The sequence below is a fragment of the Pseudophryne corroboree genome, chromosome 6, assembly GCF_028390025.1.
Source record: "Pseudophryne corroboree isolate aPseCor3 chromosome 6, aPseCor3.hap2, whole genome shotgun sequence".
NCBI classification, from domain to species: Eukaryota; Metazoa; Chordata; class Amphibia; order Anura; family Myobatrachidae; genus Pseudophryne; species Pseudophryne corroboree.
This window is the reverse complement of record NC_086449.1, coordinates 624,777,494-624,799,317: the sequence shown is the minus strand read 5'-3', so window position 1 is coordinate 624,799,317 and position 21,824 is coordinate 624,777,494. Positions and strand designations below refer to the sequence as shown.

General features: G+C 45.7%; 1 protein-coding gene across 1 annotated transcript in view; it reads right to left on the bottom strand.

Annotated features, from left to right (window-relative positions):
- The window catches only part of LARS1 (leucyl-tRNA synthetase 1), a 211,236-nt gene that overhangs the window by 164,658 nt on the left and 24,754 nt on the right, over positions 1-21,824 (bottom strand). Inside the window, exons 7-9 of the mRNA XM_063928113.1 lie at positions 17,606-17,718; positions 16,903-16,966; positions 3,639-3,706 (exon numbers count right to left, since the gene is read on the bottom strand). Coding sequence (XP_063784183.1) covers positions 3,639-3,706; positions 16,903-16,966; positions 17,606-17,718 — 245 coding nt within the window. The remainder of the gene's footprint in view (positions 1-3,638; positions 3,707-16,902; positions 16,967-17,605; positions 17,719-21,824) is intronic.

Below are 21,824 nucleotides of genomic sequence, written 5' to 3'. Positions count from 1 at the left end.
ACAGTTGTTCCTTGTGCACAGCCACGAAAGAAGTGAGGTCTAAAAGAATGCTGGTCCAGAATACTACTCTGCTTGCCAAACTAGTGACCAAAGTATCCTACAGCCGCACTAATGGATTCTGAAATCCGATAACGGACTTGTTCAACATCCATAGATGCCGTAGCCAAATAGTCAGCCGAATCATAAATGTGATCGGTAAAAAGTATAAGCTGGTCGGAGAAAAAGAACCTTTTTGCAGGCCTAACCTGAGCTGTGTAGGCCAGGCATCTACAGCCTTGTTGCCAAAACTCCAAATAAAGCAGGTCTAAGCAACACCCCTGCTGTTGTATAAATGGACTTTAGCATGGACTCTAGCTAATGCTCAGACGGATGTGTAAACGTCGTTGCAGCAGGAACTGGAATGGTCCATGTTAGCAAATTAAACCCTTTAAAATGACTGTGTTTACTGGCACCCTGCATTAGTCTGCTGAGCCACCGCAGCTCTGCTGCTATTTTGACAGAAGTCTCACTGTCTCAGTGAAATGGAGCACCTGGCGTATCGGCCCGATGAGGCTAACCTCACTAATGGACTCCAAGCCCAATTGACCTGTCACCTTCTCTTACTGACACACCAGGTCTGGCATGAAATCATCCGTTGTACGATGAAACAAATGATGAATACGGTTAGAATTATAACTATGCATAGACTTTGGAAGACCTGCAATGTTCTTGAAATTTCCTGAGCCCAGAGGCTGCTCAGATGGCATTGAACACGGATCAGATTTTGCTGATCGACGGTCATTCCGTGCCGTGGACAATTTAATTGCCCTATTAGTTAGTTATCATGCACACAGACAGACAGTAATACACATAGTAAGACAGTGAAACATCTGCAAGATTCAGTAAACAATATCTATTAAGTATGTGATTTACTGAAGAAAAATCCACTAACACTCCTGCCCCCTCCAGTGGCAGCGAGTTGTAGGACCGACACCCAAATTCCTGTAGAAAGAAACAGGAAGTTAGTATAAAATGGTGTCCACACCATGTGCTGTGTTTTGTAACATAGATTGTACACTACCTATGTAACAGAGAAACTATACGCTTAATAGTCTGTTGTGTAACAGAGAAACAATTCACAGCATAGTTTAATAGTTTTTATCATAACTATCGCTGAGTGAAATATATGTAATATATTGAAATATATATAATGTATAAACACAGGTCTAAGTATAGGCTGAATAGCCCATTTTTCATTTAGCCACTGCTGTTTGAACTATATGTAATATATAGACACAGATCAAAGGAGAGGCTTAATAGGTTGCTGAGTAAAAAGAAACCCAGGGCACAGTAGTGGCTGAATAGCCTGTTTATGTCCCTTTCTAATCATTGTTTGAGATTGCTTGTGGGTGACCACGGCTGTGCTGGGGACCGGGTAGTAGGTGCCACATAGCGTATCATACACACCGTAGTGCACAAGGGAACGGCGGCAGTGTGAGCTGCCTAGCAGCTCAGTAGCTGTTCTTCGAGGAGGCTATGATGGGGCTTCTATTTGCAAGCATTGTCCAGCTCCTGGTGCAGCCTCAGGCTGGGATCAGCTACTGCTGATTTAGGTCTATGGTGGGACTCCTCTACTGCGCACCGACAAGCCAATGCTGCATTAGCAGCCTCCACAATCCCGGATCCAAGCGTCCTAATAAGCTGGGAAAGGATTGAGTGTAGAAAGAAAAAATATTGTCAAAAATAGAAGTAAAGCGTGGAGAACTCTCCACGTGTGCCATCCCGACTGAGGCACAAAAAAAACACTGCGGTACCTTGGGAGTATGGAGGGGGTGGAGGGTTACTAATTTACATATTTAAATGTGCCTATCCCTGCTAACACCCCGTCCATATCCCAAGAGTACTCCAGTGACCCCTAGTGGATGAAAAAGAAACTAGGAATCGGGACAGTCGAAAGGACCCAGTCAGAAAACGGTGACGTTCGCACCAAGCCACATAAGAACGCCATATTCGATGGTAACGGGCTGCTATTGGTTTTCTAGACTGCAACATTGTGGGAATAACAGCATCTGGAATCCCATGACGGCTCAAGATGAGGTCCTCAATAGCCAACCTATTAAACGCAGTCGCGATAAAATCAGGGTGAACAAAAGGACCCTATTGTAACAGATCCTGACAAAGAGGCAGTGGCCACTGACCGTCCACCAGAAGGAAGCGCAGGTCAGAAATCCAAGCCCTCCAAGGCCAATCTGGTACCACCAGAATCACTGTGGCCAATTATCTCTTGATCTTCTTGAGAACACGAGGAAGCAGCGGAAATGGAGGAAACAGATATATGAGGTCGTATGTCCAAGGAAACGTTAAAGCGTCCACCTCTTCTGCCTGAAGAACCAGTGTTCTCTGGACATATACCGAGGAAGTTGATTCAGTATGGACACCATAAGAGCCACCTGTGGGCAACACCACTAGTGCTTCGAAAACAGGTGAACAGTTACTCACCACTGCCGAACGCATCAGGACCGCGATTGTCTGGTGTGGGTAGCAGCGCTACTCATATAAGCGCTGTTAATACCTCTCCCGAGCACAGAGGAGAACCAGGGACCCGGACCCCACTTCTCACATAAGTGGGGAAGGGTTATCCTGAAGCCAAGAAACAAAAAGGAGAAAATAAATCAAATAAATATAAATCCAGGATGAAGCTCAGTCAAGTGTGACCGGCTCCCTCGGCACAATTCTAAAACTGAGGGCTGATGGGAAATGGGGGGGGCGCTTTCACACATCTTTAAAATTTAAACTAACAGGCTCCCTATAGCCACCCATCTATACCCCAGTGTCAGCATGTTCCAGTGTTCACTAGTGGCTGACTGTGAAGAGGGTTTTAACTGAATAGCCCCAAGCTACCTACCGCATTTATTCCCACCTGGTATATTACTGGATCTAATCCCCCTAAGCGTCAAAATCATTCAAATTCAATTCATGAAGCAGGCTAACTTTCTAGGTATGAAGCAAACGAAAAATCTTTGCGATATAAATATTGAGGACATTTTTGTATCTGAATGAATATATCCATACATTTTGTAAACTCTGGTCTGTATCTCAGTGCTGAGCTACAGACCAGAGTATGCTAGAAGCACCAGAGCAGAGCAACACCCTGGCATGAAAAATGAACAGCACGGGTTGTGAGAGGTGCAGGGTGCTAGAATGAACACTGGAAATACACATTTAGTTCTAGACAGCAAAACAGCCATGCACACTACAATGCAGCCATTGACTAATACATGTAAGCCTGTAACTCTGTTGCTCACAATTTACAATTCTATATATATCAACTTCCTACCTCGATTGTTTTGTGTGTGTACCGGCTAATTAACACCCAATTTTCTCGATGACCGGAGAGTTATGACTACATTAAGCAGCAATAGTGAAAACATTTTTTTTTTTTTTTTTTAAGAAAGTAGGAAGAACATCAGAAGCTGATACAACAGCTAAATGACACATACAGCTGTGCAGACATCTTCAGCGATCAGATTTGCTGTATAACATCCTCCATTTACAAACTAGTCACCAAAAATCTGGTTTTGTTACAGATATTATTTATTACTGCCTATCCTTTTCATTTTGTTTAGCAGATATGTACTATGGCAAAAGATCAGATTTACCTCAACTTTGCTGGATAAGGATCAAGGACCTTCATTTTGATCAGAGTGTATTCTTGAGGTCCGACGCCCTAAGCCCAATGCAATAATAAAAACATTACAAAATGTTCATTAATATCTTAAAAACACAGTACATTCAGGGAAAAAAAAATAACGTGAACAATTATTTTTGTCACACATGTAAACGATGCAACACAATATTAATGAGTGGCCCAAGTTTTTACCTAAACAGTGACAAATGCAGGTAAATTAGGAGTGAAGGTTTCATAAATTATAACCATGTCTTTATAAATATCCATTGAAACTCATTAGGGAGTATATGCCTCATTACTAGGAGGCTGGACATGCAGCTCCTTTATGGAAGAGAACTACTAATATCACAATCGGCTTCGTTTTGATCCAAAGCAAAAAATTTGGCAGAAAAAGTCCAGCTAAAGGGCCGAATCAAGAATTGTAGCAAGTAGGTAGCTTGGGGAAGCACCTTTAGGAAATAATAAGATTTTAAACCTACCGGTAAATCTATTTCTCCTAGTCCGTAGAGGATGCTGGAGACTCCGTAAGGACCATGGGGTATAGACGGGCTCCGCAGGAGATAGGGCACCTAAAAAGAACTTTGACTATGGGTGTGCACTGGCTCCTCCCTCTATGCCCCTCCTCCAGACCTCAGTAAGAGAACTGTGCCCAGAGTAGACAATACAAGGCAGGATTTAGCAATCCAAGGGCAAGATTCATACCAGCCCACACCAATCATACCATGTAACCTGGATCATACATAACCAGTTAACCATATGAACAACAACAGTAACGGTCCAAAACCGATTTCAACTGTAACATAACCCTTATGTAAGCAACAACTATACACAAGTCTTGCAGAGTTTCCGCACTGGGACGGGCGCCCAGCATCCTCTACGGACTAGGAGAAATAGATTTACCGGTAGGTTTAAAATCTTATTTTCTCTTACGTCCTAGAGGATGCTGGGGACTCCGTAAGGACCATGGGGTTTATACCAAAGCATCCAATCGGGCGGGAGAGTGCGTATGACTCTGCAGCACCGACTGAGCAAACGCTAGGTCCTCATCAGCCAGGGTATCAAACTTGTAGAATTTAGCAAAAGTGTTTGACCCCGACCAAGTCGCCGCTCGGCAAAGTTGTAATGCCGAGACGCCTCGGGCAGCCGCCCAAGAAGAGCCCACCTTCCTAGTGGAATGGGCCTTAACCGAATTTGGTACCGGCAATCCAGCCGTAGAGTGAGCCTGCTGAATCGTATTACAGATCCAGCGAGCAATTAGTCTGCTTCGAAGCAGGAGCGCCAATCTTATTGGCCGCATACAGGACAAACAGAGCCTCTGTTTTCCTAATTCTAGCAGTCCTGGCTCCATACATTTTTAAGGTCCTGACTACGTCCAGGGATCTGGAATCCTCCAGGTCACTAATAGCCACAGGCACCACAATAGGTTGATTCACATGGAATGAAGAAACCACCTTAGGCAAAAATTGCGGACGTGTCCTCAATTCAGCTCGATCCACATGAAAAATCAAGTAAGGGCTTTTGTGTGACAAAGCCGCCAATTCTGATACTCGCCTTGCCGATGCCAAGGCCAACAACATGACCACCATCCAAGTAAGAAATTTCAACTCAATCTTGTTAAGCGGTTCAAACCAGTGTGATTTTAGAAACTGCAACACCACGTTGAGATCCCACGGTGCCACTGGAGGCACAAAAGGAGGCTGGATGTGTAGCACTCCCTTTACAAACGTCTGGACTTCTGGAAGAGAAGCCAATTCCTTCTGAAAGAAAATCGAGAGGGCCGAAATCTGAACCTTAACAGAGCCTAATTTCAGTCCCATATCCACTCCTGTCTGTAGGAAGTGGAGAAAACGACCCAGATGAAAATCTTCCGTAGGTGCATTCTTGGTCTCACACCAAGACACATACTTTCGCCAGATACGGTGATAATGCTTAACCGTCACCTCCTTCCTAGCCTTTATTAAAGTAGGGATGACCTCTTCCGGAATCCCCTTTTTTCGCTAGGATTCGGCGTTCAACCGCCATGCCGTCAAACGTAACCGCGGTAAGTCCTGAAATACACAGGGCCCCTGTTGCAACAGGTCTTCCCTCTGAGGAAGAGGCCAGGGATCTCCTGTGAGCATCTCTTGTAGATCTGAGTGCCAGGCCCTTCGAGGCCAGTCTGGGACAACGAGTATCGTCTGTACTCTTCTTTGCCTTATGATCCTCAACACTTTTGTGATGAGAGGAAGAGGAGGAAACACGTAGACCGATTTGAACACCCACGGTGTTATCAGAGCGTCTACTGCCACTGCCTGAGGGTCCCGAGACCTGGCACAATACCTCCGAAGCTTTTTGTTGAGGCGTGACGCCATCATGTCTATTTGAGGAGTTCCCCAAAGACGTGTTATGTCTGCAAAGACTTCTTGATGAAGTCCCCACTCTCCTGGATGGAGATCGTGTCTGCTGAGGAAGTCTGCTTCCCAGTTGTCCACTCCCGGAATGAAGACAGCCGACAGAGCGCTTACATGATTTTCCGCCCAGCAAAGAATCCTGGTGGCTTCCGCCATCGCGACTCTGCTTCTTATCCCGCCTTGGCGGTTCACATGAGCCACTGCTGTGACATTGTCTGATTGAATCAGAACCGGTAGGTTTCGAAGAAGACTCTCTGCTTGTCGAAGGCCGTTGTAAACGGCTCTGAGTTCCAACACATTGATGTGTAGACAGGACTACTGGTCTGACCAAAGTCCCTGAAAGTTTTTTCCCTGTGTGACCGCTCCCCATCCTCGGAGGCTCGTGTCCGTGGTAACCAGGATCCAGTCCTGAATCCCGAACCGGCGACCCTCCAGCAGGTGAGCACTTTGCAACCACCACAGGAGAGACACTCTGGCCCCTGGGGACAGAGTTATTTTCCGATGTAAGTGCAGATGGGACCCGGACCACTTGTCCAGAAGGTCCCATTGAAAAGTCCTTGCATGGAACCTTCCGAAGGGAATGGCCTCGTAGGCCGCCACCATTTTTCCCAGAACTCGAGTGCACTGGTGAACTGACACCCTTTTCGGTTTTAGCAGGTCTCTGACCATGTTCTGGATGTCCTGGGCTCTCTCTATTGGGAGGAAGACCTTCATTTGTTTCCGTAACCAGTATCATACCTAGGAACGGTAGTCGAGTTGTCGGTATCAACTGTGACTTCGGTAGATTTAGAATCCAACCATGTTGCTGGAGCACTCTCAGAGAGAGTGCCACACTGCTCAGCAATTTCTCCCTTGATCTCGCTTTTATCAGGAGATCGTCCAAGTATGGGATAATTGTGACTCCATGCTTGCGCAGGACCACCATCATTTCCGCCATTATCTTGGTGAAAATCCTCGGGGCCGTGGAAAGTCCAAACGGCAACGTCTGAAATTGGTCATGACAATCCTGTACAGTGAATCTCAGGTATTCCTGATGGGGGGCATATATGGGGACATGAAGGTACGCATCCTTTATGTCCAGAGACACCATAAACTCCCCTTCCTCCATGTTGGCTATTATCGCTCTGAGTGATTCCATTTTGAATTTGAATCTTTTTATGTACAGGTTTAGGGATTTCAGATTCAAAATAGGTCTGACCGAACCGTCCGGTTTCGGGACCACAAATAGGGTTGAGTAGTAACCTCTTCCCTGCTGGTGCAGGGGAACCTTGATTATCACTTGCTGTATACACAGCGTTTGAATTGCAGCTAACACTATATCCCTTTCCGATGTGGAAGCTGGTAGGGCCGATTTGAAAAAAATCGGCGCGGGGGCACCTCGTCGAATTCCAGTTTGTACCCCTGGGAAACTATTTCCAACACCCAGGGATTCAGGTCTGATCTGACCCAGGCCTGACTGAAAAGTCGTAGACGTGCCCCCACCGGTGCGGACTCCCTCAGGGGAGCCCCAGCGTCATGCTGTGGGTTTTGGAGCAGCCGGGGAGGACTTTTGTTCCTGGGCACCTGCCGAAGCAGGTGCTCTTTTGCCTCTGCCTTTACCTCTGACGAGGAAAGAGGATCCCCGACCTCTTTTGGACTTGTGCGACCGAAAGGACTGCATCTGATAGGGTGTTACTTTCTTTTGCTGTTGGGGAATATATGGTAAAAAATTTGATTTACCTGCTGTAGCTGTGGAAACCAGGTCCGTCAGCCCATCCCCAAACAATACATCACCCTTATAGGGTAGTACTTCCATATGTTTTTTGGAATCTGCATCAACCGTCCATTGGCGAGTCCATAAGGATCTTCTCGCTTAGATAGACATGGCATTGGCCCTAGAAGCCAGCAATCCAATGTCCCTTTGAGCATCCCTCATAAATAAGACTGCGACTTTTATATGTGCTAGAGTTAAGAATATAGTATCCTTATCCATATTATCAAATTGATCTGTCAGCTCATCTGTCCAGGCTGCAATTGCGCTACACACCCATGCCGACGCAATTGTCGGTCTTAGCACAGCCCCCGTATGAAATACACTTTAAGGTAGTTTCTTGCCTGCGATCTGCAGGGTCCTTAAGGGCCGCTGTGTCAGGAGACGGTAGCGCCACTTTCTTGGACAAGCGCGTCAGGGCCTTGTCCACAGTGGGGGATGATTCCCAAATCTCCCTGTCCTGCTTAGGGAAGAGGTATGCCATATAAATTCTTTTGGGGATCTGCGGTCTCTTTTCCGGAGTCTCCCAAGCTTTTCCAAAGAAATCATTTAATTCATGAGATGTGGGAAAATTAATAATCTGTTTCTTTTCCTTAAACATGTGTACCCTTGTGTCGGGGACCGAGGGTTCATCCTCAATATGCAACACATCCCTTATTGCCACAATCATACACTGAATGTTTTTAGTCACCCTAGGGTGCAATTTTACTTCGTTATAGTCGACACTGGAATCAGAATCCGTGTCGGTAGTAGTGTCTTGTGTTAAGGAACGCTTTTGAGACCTCGACGGGCCCTGTGAGTCGGTCCAATCCGAGGATTGACCCCCTGATGTCCCCCCTAATTCAGCCTTATCAAGCCTTTTATGTAAAGATGCCACACTTGCATTCAACATATGCCACATGTCCATCCAATCCGAAGTCGGCACACCACTCATTTGCTCCACCGCCTCCTTGGAGAAGCCTTCCGACATGTCGACACACACGTACCGACACCCCACACACACAGGGATTAACCTATAAGGGGACAAAACCCCAACCAGGCCCTTAGGAGAGACAGAGAGAGAGTATGCCAGCACACACCAGCACTTAAAATCACTGGAATATATATACCAGATAGCGTTCCAATAGTGCCCCCCTCCTCTTTTTTCCAGCCTGTGAAGGTTCAGCAGGGGAGAGATCAGGGAGCCAGCTTTTCCTCGTGCAGTTTCTGTGGAGAAAATGGCACTGGTTAGTGCTGAGGATCAAGCCCCGCCCACCCGACGGCGGGCTTCGGTCTCAGTAAACTTATATAAAAAATGGCGGGGGATTTGTGGATTTACTGTGCCACAGCCTAATCCTGCTTATATTGCCACAAAATGAGGAATATTGCTGCCCAGGGCGCCCCCCCCTGCGCCCTGTACCCTTCAGTGCCTGCTTGTGTGTGAGTACTGGGAGCAATGGCGCGCAGCTTACTGCTGCGCGCTTACCTCATGCTGATGTCTTCTGCCGCCTGATGTCTTCTTGCCTTCTCATACTCACCTGGCTTCTATCTTCGGCATCTGTGAGGAGGACGGTGGCGCGGCTCCCGGACGAACCCCAGGTGAGACCTGTGTTCTGACTCCCTCTGAAGCTAATGGTGTCCAGTAGCCATAGAAACAGTGCCCAACTTGACAAGCCAGCTCTGTTTCTCTCTCCTCAGTCCCACGATGCAGGGAGCCTGTTGCCAACAGGACTCCCTGAAAATAAAAAACCTAACAAAATTCTTTAATACAGAAAACTCTGGAGAGCTCTCTGCAGTGCACCCATTCTCCTCTGGGCACAAGATCTAACTGAGGTCTGGAGGAGGGGCATAGAGGGAGGAGCCAGTGCACACCCTTAGTCAAAGTTCTTTTTAGGTGCCCTATCTCCTGCGGAGCCCGTCTATACCCCATGGTCCTTACGGAGTCCCCAGCATCCTCTAGGACGTAAGAGAAAACAGATTGTGAAACTTTATATTCCCTAATATACATAAGAAATTAAGTAAAGCTGGGTAGACATTCCCAATGCGCTCGGGTGATCGGGTAAAATGCTCCAGATCAGACCTTGCAGTGTACTCAGCGTGAAGCTGTTAGAGGCTGCATTAGAACCGGAAGTGAAGGTGAGGCAGTAGGCAACGTACATTCAAACGTGCAGAGTGCAGCATTGTATATCCAAAACTGGCATCCCTGGGTGCTAAAGTATCAAGGGGTACATTTACTAAGCAGTGATAAGAGCGGAGACGTGAGCCAGTGGAGAGGTTGCCCATGGCAACCAATCAGCACTGAAGTAACATCTATAATTTGCATATTATAAAATAATACAGAGCTGCTGATTTGTTGATGGGGCAACTTCAACACTGGCTCACTTCTCCGCTCTGATCACTGCTTAGTAAATGTCCCCCTAAATCTGTAGCTATTTGTGAAGGAGCGCATTGAAGGGTATGCAGTCACTATGTCAACATAGTTAAAATAGAAAATGTCGACAAGGGCACAATACAGAAAATATTGACTTGTAGGCTTAGGGTTAGCGTTAGGCTAACATTGGCATTTTGACCTTGCAGATGATTCATCAGTGGCAACTTGTTCAATATCGACATGACAACCATGGTAATAAAATACCAAACCCCATTGGAGACTGTTGGCTGCCCAGCACAACTGCCCAGTAGAGGCCTTGTGCTACAATACCCAGGAGGCTCTGGATTAATGCACCCTCAACATTTTCAGAGACAGCCTTTCCAGGCGCATTACCAGTCATTTTCCTGGCCGGCCTCTTTTATGGACATTGTAAAGAACCAACAGGTTACACAGAAAAAAATAATTTTATGGCACATAAGAACCACTTGGCCCATCTAGTCTGCCTATGTACATAGACCCTAGGGTTCATTTTTTTGTTGGGAGCCAATAAACCTACCAGTATATTTTTGGATTGTGGAAGGAAACTGTAGTACCTGGAGGAAACCCACACAAGCACTGGGAGAATATACAAACTCCACACAGTTAGGGCAGTGGTGCTGTGAGGCAGTAATGCTAACCATTACATCATCTGTTCTGGCCCTTAGATCCTACAGACAGAGAGGCTGATTCTGAGTTGGTCAGATCTTGGTGCACGGACGACAATGGCGAGTGTTAGCATACAGCACATGTACAGATGTGAAGGTACGCTTTTTTTTTTTCTTTTTCTTAAGTCGTCAGTCCTATTCTGAGTTAGTTGGAACAGTCTTTACTTGCAATTCAGCATTTTGGGGTGGCAACAATGCAAGCACACAGAAACGCCCTGTCTTGTTGGGGTGAATCAAAAGCTCTATGAATTTTGAGTGTGTACAGCGAAGGTATGCTGGTTAGACCGATCTCTTGCACCTAGTTGGTGCAATTGCTCATACTACAATGGCAGCCGTATAATATATGGAAGGCAAGGGCTTCCACTTGCCCACACATGAACCCCGCGGCAGTAAACGGGGCTTCTGCGGCTGCCCGCACCTACAGCCACTTGGCCTTCAACTCAGAATCTGCCAAGGCATCTCACTGACCTAACAGAATCCAGAGAACAAAATAGAGTTCTCTCCTTCTGGAGTCTTATACCAATCAAAAGCCAGGATTGCAATGTCCTGATTTAGATGGAACTCTAAGATCACTTTTGGCTAAAGAAGGAAGATTTTCATACTTGTTAGATTCTTTTCATGAGGTACATTGGGTGCTGGATATGTTGGGGTATAGAATGTGGATCCAGAGGTGTGGGCACTATATATCTGAAGATGATCTATAGCTCCTCCCCTTCTATACCACTCCCTTGCAAGGACCTCAGTTGTATTTAACCAAGCCCCATAGTACAGTGGAACGAAAAAGGAAAAGAAAAACTTTCTCCAATATTAAACAAAACAGAAACCCAATAGCATATATAGGGGGACATTTACTAAGCATTGATAAGAGCGGAGAAGTGAGCCAGTGGAGAAGTTGCCCATGGCAACCAATCAGCACTGAAGTAACATCTTTAATTTGCATACTATAAAATTATACAGAGCTGCTGATTGGTTGATGGAGCAACTTCTCCACTGGCTCACTTCTCCGCTCTTATCACTACTTAGTAAATGTCCCCCATAGTGCGTTAACAGATCTTGCCATAGAGGAAGTCTGAGAGGAGTGTCGATTTACCATCCCTGCAGGTCTGCGCCTCAAGGACTCCTCAGCCAGTCTGGAGCTATGAGGAGCATGGTACCTCTTTCCTGCTTGAACTTGCAAAGCACACTCAGAAGCCGTGGGATTGGAGGGAAGATGTATGCCAGACTGAAGTTCCACCACACTGAACCTGTATACTGGAAGATTGTGGTTGTGGCGAGATGTTAAGAGATCTACCTCTGGTAAGCCCCAGTTGTCCACTAGATCCTGAAAGACTTCTAGATGTAGAGCCCACTCTCCTGAGTGTATGTCCTGTCGGCTTAGGAAGTCTTTGTCCTGGTTGAGGAGTCCTGGGATGAACACCGCCAATTTTGCCGGAAGAGGACACTCTGCCCAAGTGAGGATACGCGCCACTTCTCTCATGGCGGCTAGACTTTGTGTGCCTCCCTGATGGTTGAGGTAGGCTATTGTAGTCCTGTTGTTGGACTGGACCTGAACTGGTCGGCCTTGAAGATGGTCCTATGCCAGTCTGAGCGATTTGTACACTGCCCAGAGTTCCAGTATGCTGATGGGTAGGCGACTCTCTGAGATTGTCCAACGCCCCTGAAAGGACTGTTGACTGGTCATTGATCCCCACCTGTGGAGGCTAGCATCCGTGGTGAGCAGTATCCAATCCAAGATCAAAAAGGGTCGGCTCTTGTCCAAATGGGACGACTGTAGCAACCACAAAAGGGAGAGCTGAACCTTGAGTGTCAACACCATTGTCTGATTATTGAGAAGCTGATGCTGTCCATACCGTCATGACAGAATCAGGTGTTGCAGAGGTCTGCAGTGAAAAAATCCCCAAAGCCTGAAACGGTCTATAGATGCACTGGCTCCTACTGGCACCAAATGAATACTGATTAGGCCTCTGGCTGGGGGTGAGGATATAGGGGAGAGGACCAGTGGATCCTGGGAGCTGAAAGCCTTAACTGTTTGGTACCCGGCCCTCTACCACCTACAACCCCATAGTATCCCTGTGAATCCCTATGGACCTTGAAGAAGAAAACATTTGAGAAAGGTGCTCAGGAGATCTACGACATCTCAGACTAGCAAAACCTCTCTAGGGTGGAATCGAACCTCTGGTCATGGTAGAATAGCAAAGGCTTCCATCCACAGGAGATACTGGGTGGTGTTGGTGTCTGTTATGCAGACTGATTCTCAGGTTCTTCAATGGGAAGTTTGCTTCTTTGCCAGCCTCCCCAAGGAATGTAGTGCTGACCTAGACATGCCTGCCCCTTGTACTACTGATAAAGATGAAGGACCTCTAGATTTAGGAGCAAGGACCAACAAAGAGTACTTTCCCCATATGACCTTCCAAATAATTTTATTTACTTTAGGAATGAAAAAGACAGCATCTGATAAAGGAAGTGATTCCAGTGTTCTTAGACCCAACGCCTATATCCTAGGGCTTTAACGAAAGATTGTGATGCTCCGAGACAATGGATGCTAAAATTCTAACCCGACGACAATTGATGAATCATCCTAGTACAATGATGCATCTCTCAGGATTTTGTTCAAATGAGGTAATCAATTCTACTATTTGCATGTTAGCCATTTGACTATCTCAATCACCCACAAAGTGATCATGATCGACCTAAGGGAAGCTCCAGAGGTTACAAAAATGGACTTACCTACCCTCTTACCTGCACTTCCTTAACCACTTAGCTAATCAGAATCAGCTTTATTGGCCAGGTGTACTCACGTACACTAGGAATTCTTTGTGGTACAATGCATCGCCAAGCAGCAACATGAAGGGGGAATACATAGCATACGAAGGGGGAAGAACATAGCATACATTACACACATTACACGTATGAGTTGATACTGCACATTGCAACTGTACAATAGACTCAACATATTAGACATATTATACATGTAGGACTAAACACAAAGGCTGCTTGGCAGAGCAGCACCGAGGCAGCCATCCGCGGCGCCAACTAGAACTCAAACAATGCACATAATACAGAAGATTTAAGTATTACATCAAAAGATAAACCACACAGACAATAAAGACAGAAAGCATAATGCAGGGTTGGTGTAAGCATTTTGGGTAATAACCTCCAGGGGTTGTGTATTCCACCCTCACAAGGTACCAGGTGCGGCAGCCATCTTAGGCGCTCTGCGTAGGATTACCCAGGGTGGAATAGTCCACCCCTAGAAGAGAACACAAAACGGGGAGATTGCAGAGTCCTTAGGTTCAGAGTAGGGTTCCAGTAAAACCATCATGTCCATGTATTTTTCATCCCATCCACAAGTTTACCAGATAAGGCAGCCATGTTGGGCGCACTACGAAGGTTACACAGTGGGAGATGAGCCATACAAGGGCCAAATGCATTCACGAGAAAACTGACACTGTAGGAGTATGCTATACCCTGCATGGAAAGATCCAAATGAAGCACACCCTGCCCATGGAGGAACCATCCGAGGCAGCCATGTGAGGCGCACTGTGTAGGTTACTGCTGGCAGGGTGTGCAACCAATGGAGGTACACATTACAGGAATAGCACACAGTGGGGGGAAAGTACCCTGTAAGAAGAAAGAAAAGAAAGACACATTTGCAGGAAAACATTAATTTGTGAAAATGATAAATGTCCTGGTCTCATGAGAGCAGTGCGGGTGTGTGTGAGAGTGTGGGGAGCAGTGCGGGTGGGTGTAAGAATGTGGAGTGCACACTAATGTCCAATGGAACTGACCCAGCAAAATCTGGTCCTGATGCGCACGCCCCTCAGTTCCCTGCTCAGCTTGAGGGGTAGTCTTGGGGGCAGTCATGATGTTCTTGGACAGAGAAGTAGTAGGCATTGGTCCTGGTGTTCTCAAGGTAGAGGTGAGGAGAGGCCACATGATGGTCCCGAGTTGCAGTGTTTGGGGAAATTGTATTATTCGAGATTTTAGCGTAGTCCAAATCCAGTTCAAACTCCGGTTCTAACTCCATTCTAACTCTAACTCTAACTAATATGTTTCTCAAGCACCACTCAGAAATTGTGGATTTTTTATGATTGAATAGGTTACGAACATTTTCAATTTATTCCACACTATTCTACAGTGCATTAAAAAAATAAAAAAATAAAGAATGTTACCTCTCAGATGCAAACAACATTGGCCTCCACATTTCCATTCCTCTGAAGACATTCAGCCATTAAATACTTAGGTGTCTCCATCACTAAATTCTACTGTTTGGCCCTGGTAGTGATAGTAGCAAAACCACTTTATGACATAAGCTGGGCATCGAAACACTTACTTCACATTAAAGGTAAGTTTGCACCATCCTCGTTTGCAGACCTTCAGGACAGTCTTGGCTTTCCCTCCTTGTGTCACTACTAAAATCTTCAAATTGTTATGTTTTCTCCGCTCTCAAATCAAATCCCTCTCGCTACACTCACCTACTTTATTTGAATGTTTATGTCTACACACTGTAGGCCGGAAAGCAAACATCTCTATAATCTATAATTCCGTTTTGGCTCCCAACCCCCCATCTTTGAAAACCCCGCAAATTAGCTGGGGAATCCAATCTATCCCTATCTCTAGTATGTTTGCACACAATGTCAACAGCAACCAATGCAGTGCTCCCGATCCCTGTATGGCTTACCCGACACTCCCCCCTCCCCACAGAGTAACCTTCGTTGTGCAACCACAACATTACTGCCTCACGTGGTGCACTCATGGTTGGTATGAAAAATACATGGACCCGACTGTCGGGACCCTATTCCCAGGGTCGGACTGGCCCACAGGGGTACCAGGGAAACCACCGGTAGGCCTCACTGCCTGAGTGCCCACTCCTTCCTCTAGGGATCAGGTTCCAGACTGTGCACTTGTATTATACATGGTAGATATGTTGCATTACACTGCACTAGACTATTGTGTATTTCAAGCCGCTGTGGAGGCTGGCCACACCACCTTTGTAGGCTGGCCACACCCTTAAGTATGGGCCCCTATCACTGCATTCCCCCGGTGGGCCTTTTATGCCCCAGTCCGACACTGCCTATTCCTAGCGTTAGGATTCTGCAACCACCCATTTTGTGTTCTCTTCGTGGGGTGGCCTATACATAGTACGCCCACTTGGTACCTTTTGTAGGTGGAATATATAACCAGTAGAAGTGATAACCCAAAATGTCTGCACTATACCTGCAGCATGTTTACTATACTCCCTAGGTTTTCTTCTCTTTCTTTTATTTTTCTGTGTTTTGTCTAATGCTGTATTACCGGTAATTAAATCTTTAGTACTAAATACTTCGTTTTAATGTCTGTAAAAGCACCTTGAGTCTTGTTTAGAGAAATATCACTATATAAATATTATTATTATTGATGATTATACAATGGGTGGTGATCAGACTACGAACAGCTAAAGCCTCCATCAGTGTAGCGATCAGAGAAACAAATTTTACGCTATAAAATGTAGAAAAGGAATGTCAAAACTTTTTTCTTGTAGTGCCATATTAAAAAACATGACTTTGAACTGAGGCTCACAAAAGTTTTTTTCTCACAGTGTGCCCCCACTTATGTCTTTATATGCTAGCCCAAGACCCCACCCTAATAAGTGCTAGCCCAAGACCCCACTCTATTATGTGCCAGCCCAGAGACCCCTTATGTTACTTATCACTCCTGGCCTGTGTCAGATTCTGAGAACTGTATGGAGCTTGCCCGTCTGCTGCTGCTGAGATCTGCCTGCACCAAGTCACGTGTAAAGGGGGCAGGCCTGGTAGAGCCACACTGCAGCTCAAAGCCCTAAGCTACCTCCGGAGTTCGGACAGAGGTGTCTGTAGCTCCGGAGGAAACCTGGATAGGGCGGGGGGCAGAAGCCTAGCCGTGTTTGGCTCTTGGTCCGAAGTTTGGATGTCCCTGGTGTAGACGCTTGACAAGATGGTTGATGGTCACAATTTTAAGAATAAGGAAAAACCAGTAATCACTATTACAACATATCAGATGAACTTAAAATCAAGCAAAATCACCTCTCCAGTCTGTCTATCATGGTCCATGCACGGCTGCCCATCTCTTGGTGAATAAATTGTGTACCTGAAAACAACACAAGATGGTGAATAAACTGTAAAACCATCACACATTTCATAAAAGACATTAGGTCTGACACTAAGTTCCATACAGCAGCATCTACTGACGGTCAACTGAATGTGATGGCACTACAAACTCCCTGCCTTGTGTACAACCAAGGGATTGAATGAGCAAGGTTTGAGACAACCAACTTTTAACATCCTGTAATACTGATAAGTGTGTGCTTATATGCCATCAGTCATCGGAACTTGCACCAGTCCTATGGCAGATGCAATTTCCTCAAATGACTATGGTTTTCTTAGTCCACGGCTGTGCACCTGGGAATGTCCGTAACAGGCACACCAAACTGACCATTTTTGCATTCATTTATAGCCACCGCCTAGGAATGCCCATCATTTCTTCACAACATTTCTGATACCATCTGTCCTGATTGCTACAGCACCTTTACATTCTGTGTTACGCATTCGCCATTGGAAATTTTTGCACATCAGCATAGCGTGCAATCAAAACTCTTACGTATGCTACATAGTTTTAAACAATTCCTCTGTAAAATGATTTGAATGTGGGCGCTTGTATAAACAGAACTAAAATTGCAAGGGCTCACTGATGACAAATGTCCACTTGATTTAATGACAAAAACCATACCGTTTGCCAAACTTGATCTTGTTCCTCTCCTTCAAGGTTAAAAATTGCCATTTTACAAAGGAGTCATAGTAGGGGTTAACATCAGTGGTGATGAAAGAACGACGCCAGTCCACCTAGAAACAAAGTTTACATTGAATGCAACTGAAGCCCTAAAACAGGTGGGGATATCATTAACATTAATACATCACATGGGACATAGCACCACAATAAATCACACTGTTTTGTCAAGAGAAGCTTCACAGTCTGGGAACAGCTGTTTGTAAGAAAAGCATATGGCCGCAATCAGTGAGAAAACGGATGCTGGGTGTAACATTTAGGGGGAATACAATTGTTGTTTGCCCCGGCTGCCACTAGATGCTGCCCAATGAAGCAATTCAATTGTTGCTCCATTCCGGCGCTCATGTAGCCGTGGTCACGTTTCAGTTTGCAGCCTCCTATGGTACAAGCTAAAACTCCATGGTTTGGACGTTCAAACTGGAATTTGAGTGCCCTAACCAGGACTTTGTGTGGCTCAACCTGGTATTGATGGACGGGCACATGGGGCATACGCGAACAGGATGAACAATTGAATAGCTTTGGTGGGCGCCCATTACACAACTGACTCTCCCCTCTACATGCGGTTCATTTATTGTTGGGTGTCTATTGTTCCCATCTAAACAATCACAATTCAATTGGTGTTTGGGAGCCCATGCATATTGCGCATATCGCGTCCAAACAGACAGGGTTTAGCCACCTTAAACGGCTAAACACCCCTTAAGGCCTGTTTTAGGCATCCAAACTCCCGTTTGGAGGCCAAAGTGCCGGCTTAGCGCACATTTCTTCTCGCACCTCGGAAGGCTATGAGAAAAAATGACACCCCCTGCGACTAACTGAAGTCTAAATGGAGCAACAACTGAATGGCTCCAGTTTACTCCCTCTAGTGGCAGCCACGAGTGAAAACCAGTGAATCACCCCAACAGAACCACAGAATACAGATACAGGTTATAGATGTAATCCAGATGGGATATGACCTTCAAATTAATTTTAAATAAATAAATAAATAAATGAGTGCACACAATTTTTTTCAAACACAGATAGGTCTGTGTCTGTGCTCCTATCACATATTTTTCTCGAATTACAGTACATTGGGGACTCTAACATACTGTAGGGATACATAGCCTACATAAAGACTTAGCACATTAAATAAAAATGCAGTCTATTTGCAGCTCAATCTTTTATATGGCCATCCTGCAGAGGACCTAGCAACTTTTTGCAAACCAATCTCTAAACAATGGGCTAGAAACCATGTGCTGCTGTATGATCCTACTAATTTCCTTCATTGCAAGGTAGCCCCATGTGCCTTTATGATGATTGATGTATGCTTACACAGTGACATTGTTATACTCAATCCCTTTTATAGTACATTAATTCTCGGACATTTACAGGAAGCTTGCCTTCTATCAAGGACCCTAGACCCTGAAACCAGAAGTGAAGAAAAGTACAGCGTCCACCACAATTGTTCAATTGCCCATAGCAAAAGCACAGCCCTATTGAAGGTGCCAACTCTAGATCATCAATGTGTTTTGGGAGGCACAGAGATATGCTGTGTGGTCAGATGAAAGGAGACTTGCCCCATTTCGAGTGGAGTTCAACCTCAAATGGAACCGTGTAAATTGTATGGCTTTGCCTGTCAAGAACATTTTCTGAAGGACTTTCATACAGGAAAGAACTAAGTAAATCTGTAAGACAATTGTTAATATACATGTATGAGCAAAAAAGCTATGTTGTCCATATGGGAGAGACAACAGCAGACTTGGAAAGACGAGCCTCTGGGTAAGGACCAAATTGGATACTGGTAAAAATCCAAGCGGTATGGGAGCGGTCTCCTGTTAATGTGTCCGAAGCAAACTCTGCCTTGACCAAAAAAATGGTCCAAGTACGAAATAAACATCATCCCAGCGTGTCACAGCTGAAGTTATTTGTGAATCCGGACTAGCTGCTGGGTTTTGGCTTGAGGTCTCAAGACAGACCTGGGCAAGCTTAATATAGCATCTGCTCAATCAAGACGTGAGAGTTCGGCAATACAGGAACACCTGGATAATGGCTGGAACAGGTGAGTAGAGTTGGCAAAGTGGTACCAGCTATATGGGGAACTGGAACACTAGAGTAATGAGTTACCAGTGCAATAGAATAGCTGGAAAGTTCATAACACTGGGATGAGATTAACCAATGAATCTAGAAAAGCTGCAATGGGTTTTCAGGAGCAGCTTTACAGGAACGCTGGGATAGGCTGTACCAGCGAATTGGGTAATGCTGCAATGATGAACTGAGCAGCCCTTCATGATCACTGGGATTAGCTGTACTGGTGAATCTGGATATGCTGCGAGGACGGACTAAGCAGCCCTTCAGGATCACTGGGATTAGCTGTGTCGGTGAATCCAGATATACTGCGAGGATGAACTGAGCAGCCCTTTAGGATAGCTCAGAAAGCCAGGGAGTGCAACAGATGGAAACTGCACTTGTCTAGAATCCAACAGTAGAGTCAAGAGCTCTTCACGGGTAGACAGGCAACAAGGCACTGGCGATTTGCCTGTGCTGGGATTCAATATTTATACCCCTGGAGAGCTGTTGATTGGTGGTGAAGATCACATGACTGAACTGGTTCCTGATTGGTCTTTGGATGGTCAGCTGATCAGAACTGTCATGGCTCAGTCCATGACTGGTTTTGGAGGGTGCCCGGATAATAGGATTTTGGTACTTACCAGGTAAATCCTTTTCTTTAAATCCATAGGGGGCACTGGAGTACTCTTGGGATATGGACGGCTTCCACAGGAACAGGGCACTGAATATTTAAATTTAGAACACTCCACCCCTCCATATCCCAGAGTACCTCAGTATTTTTTACTGAGCCGAACAGGAGCTATAGAGAGGTTGACAATGGAGAATTACATATAACATAACGGACAACAATGAAGTTGACACATAACGTTACTGACAACTAAACAGTTGACACCATAACCGATAGAACTTGATAATTTGAACCAGTCGTTGAGAGTGTGTTACCATAAGATCCCCTGAACTTACCACAAACCAGGTAAAACTGCTCTGGGTGGGCGTCCAGTGCCCCCTATGGATTCAAAGTAAAGGATTTACCTGGTAAGTACCAAAATCCTATTTTCTTTTTCATCCGCTAGGGGTCACTGGAGTACTCTTGGGACGTACCAAAGCTTCCCCCTTGGGCGGGAGAGCTGCTTGGCACCTGTAACACTAGGCGGCCAAAGCTACCGCCACAAACGTATCAAACTTGTAAAAGCGCACAAACGTGTGCACTGATGACCATGTAGCCGCACGGCAAAGCTGCGTCGTAGAAGCTCCACGACTAGCTGCCCATGAAGTTCCCACAGAACGTGTGGAATGAGCTGTTACTGATGTAGGCGGCTGTAACCTAGCATGAAGGTAAGCCTGACGTATAGTCAGTTTTATCCATCTGGATAAGGTCTGCTTAGACGCTGGCCAACCCATCTTGGCAGCATCATAGAGAACAAACAACGTATCAGTCTTACGAACTGTAGACGTTCAGGATACATAAACGCGTAATGCGCCTACCACATCCAGAGTTCCAGAATGTCCTGTTAACACAGGAACTACTATTGGTTGATTGATGTGAAAAGATGACACTACCTTTGGTAAGAAAGCGGGATTCGTCCGAAGTTCCGCTCTGTCATCATGAAACACCAAATACGGTGGCTTGCATGACAAGGCACCCAAATCTGAAACACGCCTTGCCGAAGCTAAGGCTAGAAGAAAAATTGTTTTCCAAGTGAGAAACTTTATATCCACTTGCTGTAAGGGTTCAAAATATGAAGACTGTAAGAAATCTAAAACCAGATTTAAGTCCCATGGCGCTGTAACTTGAAAGATGATGTCGGAAACTTCCGAGCTTCACACCAACCTATATAGGCACGCCAAATTCTGTAATAATGAGCTGCCGTAACTAGCTTCCTAGCTCGTAACATGGTTGGTATATGTTTGTTGATGTACGCGACTACCGTCGCGTTGTCTGACTGCACCTGGACAGTCTGAGACCGATTTTAGCAAAAGAGGGAGCAGCGGAAATGGTGGAAACAGATACACTAGGCTGTACGACCAAGCGATTGTGAGAGCATCCACCGCCACTGCCTTTGGATCTCTCGTTCTGGACACATACTGGGGCATTTGGCGATTGTGGCAAGACGCATCA